Source organism: Mercenaria mercenaria, chromosome 16 (genome assembly GCF_021730395.1).
Source record: "Mercenaria mercenaria strain notata chromosome 16, MADL_Memer_1, whole genome shotgun sequence".
In the NCBI taxonomy this organism is placed as follows: domain Eukaryota; kingdom Metazoa; phylum Mollusca; class Bivalvia; order Venerida; family Veneridae; genus Mercenaria; species Mercenaria mercenaria.
The window spans coordinates 26,255,246-26,262,889 of NC_069376.1; the positions used below are offsets into that span (position 1 = coordinate 26,255,246).

Consider the following 7,644-nt stretch of genomic DNA (forward strand, 5'->3'; position numbering starts at 1 on the left):
ACCTCACCTGGTATTACATTTAGATAAATCTATGTCGAGTCACGTTCTGTTAGTGATAAGCGACATGGTGACCTACTACAACTCATGTAGTGCATATACATCCTATAAATTTGCCTTCCGAATTTTAATATATATATATATTCTAAACGTGATCTATGCACGCCCGTTACATTTGAAATTCAGTTTGATACTCATGATGGTTTCGACTTTGTAACGTTATAAAACCAATCAGAAAGATAAGTTTAAATATTTACATTTATTATTCAACAAAACATTTTCCAACTGATTTCAACTACGTCATGTGGCCTATTTGCACCTGCTTTACATACTTTCATATTCCTTTATTAAGACTTATGCGTGGTTTTTGATAATTAATTTAAATACTACACCTAAGTTAACGCTAGTAGAAACAATATCTCATCAGTTTTTATTAGTGTATTACGTACATATATATGTAACTGTTTTTCTTGTGAATGTTTAACACCACAGTAAACCACACGCTTACGTTTTTTAACTTATCAATTTCATTTCAGTCGGAAGCTCACTTCTAAACAAAAATACGTATCTGAACAGCATATTTACATACTGCTCTTAACGATACCGAATTCACAAACATAGCACAAAATGGTAATAAACTGATACCAATGGAAACACATGGTCTCTGATTAAATTAATGATTTTAACACATTTTCAAGTTTGCGTTAAAGTATCATTTATATTTCAAAACTGAAAATCATAGTTGCACATTCTTGTGTTAATCTTTATTCTTTTCAATGACTTCATACAAATCGTTTCTTCTCTGGACTGTAATCGGCACTTGTCCACGAACTTGGTCTATCAGTCCAAGATCAATGTCCACGTATACGATGTTTTCTTCATGACCAGTTGTTGCAACTACTTCTCCCCATGGGCTAACTGCACTGCTGTGACCCCACGCCACGTAGGAAGCATTTTCGTCACGTGCGGGCGACACTGTTGCCACGTAAAGTTGGTTATCCAAGGCTCGTGCTCGGGTAAGTAACTCCCAGTGTGCAGGACCTGTGGTCATGTTGAAGGCACCAGGATATATCAATAATTTGCATCCATTTTTTGCATAGATTTGTGCCATTTCAGCAAATCTTATGTCATAACATATTCCAATTCCAATCCGACACAATGGAGTGTCGAAAAAACTTAAGTTATTTCCAGCACTTAGTGTCTCCGATTCCTTGAATCTTATTTTCCCAGGCACATCAATATCAGTCAAGTGGACTTTTCTATGCTTCGCAATCAAGTCACCATTTGGATTGTAAACGGTACAAGTATTATAAATTTTCCCGCCATCTTCCTCTGGGATCGAGCCACCAACTAGATAAATATTGTTCTCCCTCGCTGCATTGACGAGCGTCTCAGTTGACGGACCCGGAATAGGTTCCGCATACTCCGGGAAATAGCTCGTCCCGTAAGGGGAATTAAAACACTCTGGTAAAGCGACAATGTTAGCTCCTTTCGACGCAGCCTCTTTGATTAAGCGAGCAGCACGAGCAAGATTGTCCGATTTTGAAGCAGTTACAGCCAGCTGAACTAACGCAAGGCGAAATGACCCAGCCATCTTCGTCCCAATTTTTAACTTATAATAAATAACTCACATGTGGAAGTTAGGTCCCTTTAATAACTTTCCTTCAACTTCAGAAGCCTTATGAAGATAAAACCGTACAAAAGAAAATATGAGCTATTTTGTCTATTATATGCGGATTAAATTATAAAACTAATTCTGGAAAATAACGGCAGTATTGACAGTACTTACTAGGATACTTTTCTTATGTGATATAAATAAATAAACTTGAATTTGTAACATTTGATATTCAAATACACGCTCGTTGATGTCTGGTTTTCGTTTGTCGTTTTTTTTTTTATTATTTTATGTTTATCTGTAGGTCTATGCCCAGTTTAAATAAACATTGCAAATCCTGCCATTTTTATGTTTATAAAAGCAACATTTAGTGGTCTTAATTGGTAAACAAAGTAAGGCCTAAAAAAATTCTTTGTTTCCGGTAACATGCTAAAAAAATTAGGGTATGTAGGTCGGAAATTGTTTTTCTTTTTTGGATTTTTGTTTCTATTAAGCGAGACTTTTCGGAAATTATTTTTGTGTCAAAAAATGATTACAAATAAGGGGGTTATGCCTTTGGAGCATCAGTAAGTTGATTTCTAACATCACTGGTCATGTTTAAAAGGGGTGTTCACTGAAAATTTACTGACTGAATAGTGAACAGTGCAGACCACTTGCCGACAGCAAGCTAAAGCTTAAGAATATAAAACCAGTGTTACAATGTAACATTTGTGAATGTTTTGGATTGAAATAAGATGTATCTATCAGGGATTCAACAGGAATTTAAGATCTTGAGACCTTTTATCGATAAGAAAATCAATAAAATGAATAAAATCAACGTTGAAAAGAATAAACGAGTATGTTCAAAGCAATAATTAAGAAGTATACATAAATACCATAGGTCTTCGACATCGTTTGTTTAATGTTGGCCTCTTTACTTTGTAAAAGTCTGAAACTTTATCTAAAGTTACTCGCCCAAAGTAGGGGTGAACAAAAATGAATACTTTCATTTAAATACTGAATTGGTTTGTTTTTTCTTACAGCCGGTATTACATATTTACAAACAGCCTATGGAATATGGATTATGTTCATCATTTTTAGAAATGCATCGGTTTCGAATTCTTGCTTGTGTGCTCTACAAAGATGCCTTAGATATAACGAATGTTTTAAGAAACTAAGATTGTAATGTACCCCTCCTTAATCAGATCACGTCCCCAACTAGAATACAGGATTAGTATATCTTGGTCTCGTCGTGGAATTTGTTGCATTTTGCTGTCAATATAATAGTAGCTCGATCTGGGCTGCTGTATTCGGCTCGAGTGGATTTTTGTAAGATCGGATCTCACGAGGCGCGCAAATCTAAGTTTGGCGATCATTTAATGGGAAGTTGAATGCATGCTGTTCGCTAATGGTTTCTCTCATTACAATAGGCTTTGAAAGCAAACAGCTAGGTCCTGACCAGACGCACTATTTTGGTTTTCTCATGGCATGGCTTTCTCATATATTTTTGGAAGGTCTTTTAACCTTTTAACAATTGAAAAAATAAACTGTACATGTGTATAAATATCTTAATGCATTTCCAAATCTAAAAGTTTATATACTATTTAAGTACAATAAATACGATACAGACCATTAAAGATTTTAAGAAATAATTTTTTCATAAAAACGTTATAATCACCTTAAGCATACATTTACAAATTTGCCACTATCGTCTAATAAATAGTTTGGTAAATGCATAGCCGCAAGCTAGTAAATTTCTATATAAAAACTTGTCAATGTTATGTAACATTGAATTTCAGTTGCTATGAAATCATTAAATTTCGTGTTCATGAAATTTCGTGGTTCTGCCTATAACGGCTATTTCGTTTTCATGAAATTTCGTTCTTCTGCCTAAAACGGTATTTCGTGGACATGAAATTCCATTATGCCCAAAACGGCTATTAGTATAGGGTTATTATAATAGTAGCTCGATCTGGGATGCTGTATTCGGCTCGAGTGGATTTTTGTCAGATCGGATGTCACGAGCCACACAAGCGCCAAGTGTGATTCGACCTTGCAAAATCCACGAATGCCGAATACAAAATCCCAGATCTACCTACTGTTATAATGACACTTCTATTATATACCTCCACCTTTTTCTTTGTTGTTTTGTTATTGAACGAGATCTTCAATGTTTATCTATGTTAAAATGGAACTTAGTGAAGTTTAGAACTGTGTCAGGTCATGCATGATAAAGAAAGTAGTCTGGCAACATACAATACAAAAGGTACAGTATGGATTATTTTCTGCCTGTTCATATTTACTTGTGAAGCCGGTTCTGGTTACAGAATTTATATAGATATATAATAACTTAAACGAAGTACAACACTGAATGAAAGTAAATCTGATCGTTCTTCAATCATGTGCCGAAATGTTCTTGGTTCTGACTACCTCCTCAATATCTTTATGTTACTTTCTAGTCTTTTTCTGCCATAGAAGACAAAAGAAATTCTATGTCAGCATTACCCAGAACTGTTGGCACAAATCCCGGTTTTTCGTCTTGTATTGTTTTTCCACATTGAACACGTGTATAACATTGAGTCAGGATGTATCAAAACTTTTATACATTTATTCTACCGTTAAAAAAGTTATTGCCATCATTTGTTCCGGATTTAGTCAAAAGTTCATTCTTCGTTTTAAAATCTCCAGGCTGTCATCTTGTTATAAGAATTTGCGGATGTTTTGGTGAACACAGTATATTATTGGCTTATATAAGTTCGAGGCTGTTAAACTTTGAGCAGTTTCCATAATACATGTATTATGAAAGTTAGTTCTTGTATGATACACAGTAGCGTGTCTAGTATACGGTACAGTTTAAGGTCCCACCGTCTATAACATTACACGTTGCTGTCACCATAGAGGAAAGGTCGCTGAGGAAATACAAGACTGGGCCGGTGACGTCATTCACTTCCGCTAACCTTTTCAATGGAGTTCTAAGCTCCATCTGTTTAATTAGCTCTGGAAATTCTTCAGTTAACTGTGCTGACATGTTCGTTGTCCTGAAAAGAGCTGGGTTAACAGAATTAACTCTGATATTGTACGGTCCGAGTTCAAGAGCAAACTGCCTAGTCGCGGCGTCCAGTCCTCCTTTCGACATAGCATAAGGCAGAATTCCGATCGCTGTAGCAATTAGGCTAGTATTACTCGACACATTTACTATAGATCCTGGTCTTCCCACTTGGATCATTTTATTTGCAACTACTTGTGTACAGTTGATAGCACCGAGCAAATTTGTATCCAATATCTTGTATATTTTTTCTTTCGACACTTTAGTAGCCGGGTCGGTATCAATAATTCCAGCATTATTCACTAGTCCATCCATCGTTCGGAGGTCTTCAAGTTTACGTCTAGTCTCTTGCCAGTCCGAAACGTCAGCCACAATCGGTTCTATACTCGGTTGCTCTTTCACAAGTGAATCGAGAGTGGACGGGTTGCGGCTTAGAGCAAACACTTTGCTGTCATGCTCAGCAAGAGCAATGGCGATGGCTCGGCCTAATCCCCTCCCGGCACCGGTTACTAAAATGTTCTTTCCAGCTAAATTTAATCCTGCCATGTTGAAGTTATACATATCGCATTTTCAAGTGCATGTAAATGATAAACACAAAGTTGTGCACCACTTTCAGGTAAACTGGGTCAAGTATATGTTATCTAAATAGTGTTAACTTCTGAATATCCATGTCTCACTTGCTGACTTTGTATGTTATTTTTTTTATATAAAATGAAGTGTCTACTGAGTCATTCGATCTTTTACCACTAGGCAAGATGATCAGTCATTTACTTTGGCCTTTTTTCAGTGTTCGTCTATTCGGTAAACGTCGAAGAGCAAAACAACTCATTACACTGAGCCAGATTATTATTAGAAGTATAATTATTTTTACAAGCTTTTTTTATAAAATTTTGTTAGTTACTGCTCTTTAAGATGAAAATAAACATTATATAAAAGAATGTCTATTTCATTTTATTCCGGTTGAATTTAAAACTTGATGGTAGCATTAGAATAAAGCTTATATTCAATCTGTCTTGTTGCGCAACCAAACTCGGCATAAGTTAAAATTAATACTAGTACATGACTCCTAATGTAATATTATTTCGCTCCTGCCCTTGTAATGCTTCTGTGATTAAGTACTTTTATAAGACCTAATTGCTACCACTCTTTTCAACTGCTTCATAAAACAGAGGCCAATAAAGGCTGAAATAATGCAGCCCCTGGTTACGGTTTGGATTGTGGATTGCGGGTGTCGAGTATGTTCATACGCTAAAAGTGTTAGTACTTGGGGTATAAATCTGGGACTAAACTCTGTTTCATTAGTAAATGGGCCTTCCTTGAAGAATGGTAATTGTAACGGTGACACTCAACGTGACTGGACCCTGCAGACTACACAGCGTGACTGGACCCTGTAGACTGCTCAACGTGACTGGACCTGTAGACTGAAGTCTGTGGACTGCTCAGCGTGACAGAAACTCTGTAGACTGCTCAGCGTGACTGGAACTCTGTAGGCTGCTGAACGTAAGCTGGAACTCTGTAGACTGCTCAGCGTGATTGGAACTCTGTAGGCTACTGATCGTAGGCTGAAACTCCGTAGACTGATCAGCGTGACTGGAACTCTGTAGGCTGCTGAACGTAGGCTGGAACTCTGTAGGCTGTTCAGCGTGACTGGAAATCTGTAGGCTGCTGAACGTAGGCTGGAACTTTGTAGACTGCTCAGCGTGACTGGAACTCTGTAGGCTGCTGAACGTAAGCTGGAACTCTGTAGGCTGCTGAACGTAGACTAGAACTCTGAAGGCTGCTCAGCGTGACTGGAACTCTATAGGCTGCTGGACGTAAGCTGGAACTCTGTAGGCTGCTCAGCGTGACTGGAACTCTGTAGGCTGCTGAATGTAGGCTGGAACTCCGTAGACTGTTCAGCGTGACTGGGACTCTGTAGGCTACTGATCGTAGGCTGGAACTCCGTAGACTGATCAGCGTGACTGGAACTCTGTAGGCTGCTGAACGTAGGCAGGAACTCTGTAGACTGCTCAGCGTGACTGGAACTCTGTAGGCTGCTGAACGTAGGCTGGAGCTCTGTAGGCTGCTGAACGACTGGAACTCCGTAGACTGTTCAGCGTAACTGGACCATGGAAGACTGCTCTGCTTGGCTGACTGATGTGACTGTCTGTTTACCTGCTGCTTAGCTGTCTAATAGACTTCAGTTTACCTACAGGAAACTGGTCCCTGTTTCGACTCGAACAGTGAAAGTTTTTGAAATTACCCTTGGAAATACACTCTAAAACACCACAAACGACTTTTAAAAGTTTTTCATAAATTATTTATTAAAGCCTTAACAGTGTATATTATACAATCTGTCCTTGAAAACGGCATTTCCCCCAAAATGCCGTTTTAAAGGGCAGATAACTCTTTTTCAATACTGGTGACCTATCTTTTATTGCATATCTTGTTTCTTAGATGATTGTCCTTCTGATCAATATCCAAAGTTTGAAGAAATTCTATTATTGGGAAATATTTCGCTCATCTCATATACAGACTGACTGACTAGCGTACGCCTTTAACTGCATAACTATAAAGAGGCCTATTACAGCCTTTCCTAGATATATCATGGCAAAACATCGTGAATAAAGCTGTTAAAACAGTCAAAATGCCGTTCCACAAGCTTTAATGTTGGCTAACGATAGCTCACCGTGTGAATCAATAGGATGTGCATGCATAGCAAGTGTGCTGTAATAAAAACATCAATTACAATGTTATTCTTTTAATCTCGACGAATTACTTAGCAGAAACACTTACTAAAGGTTGCTTAATCATAAGAAATCCAGATTTAACACTAGGAAAGTAAAAGTATTTGTTAACGTAATAAAATCTGTAAAGATCCTTTGGAAGCAAAGAATGCAACCAAGCAGAATAATAGCAGACTTGGTTTGACTGAGCCTGTTCATGAGAGATTATGAAAAATGCAACATCTCTCACACCCTCCGGCACCGGCTTAAGCGGAACTCTATTACACGCCAACTGAATGGAC

At 37.7% G+C, this 7,644-nt stretch overlaps 2 protein-coding genes across 2 annotated transcripts; both read right to left on the bottom strand.

Annotated features, from left to right (window-relative positions):
• Positions 1–246: 246 nt before the first annotated feature.
• Positions 247–1,754, bottom strand: LOC128549540 (omega-amidase NIT2-like). Its single transcript, XM_053526451.1, has one exon. It carries the CDS (start codon positions 1,589–1,591, stop codon positions 755–757), a length of 837 nt encoding a protein of 278 aa, XP_053382426.1. The 5' UTR covers positions 1,592–1,754; the 3' UTR covers positions 247–754.
• A 2,113-nt stretch (positions 1,755–3,867) lies between these two features.
• Positions 3,868–5,251, bottom strand: LOC123540830 (L-xylulose reductase-like). The gene has a single exon (XM_045326144.2). It carries the CDS (start codon positions 5,196–5,198, stop codon positions 4,428–4,430), a length of 771 nt encoding a protein of 256 aa, XP_045182079.2. The 5' UTR covers positions 5,199–5,251; the 3' UTR covers positions 3,868–4,427.
• Between the last annotated feature and the right edge of the window lie 2,393 nt (positions 5,252–7,644).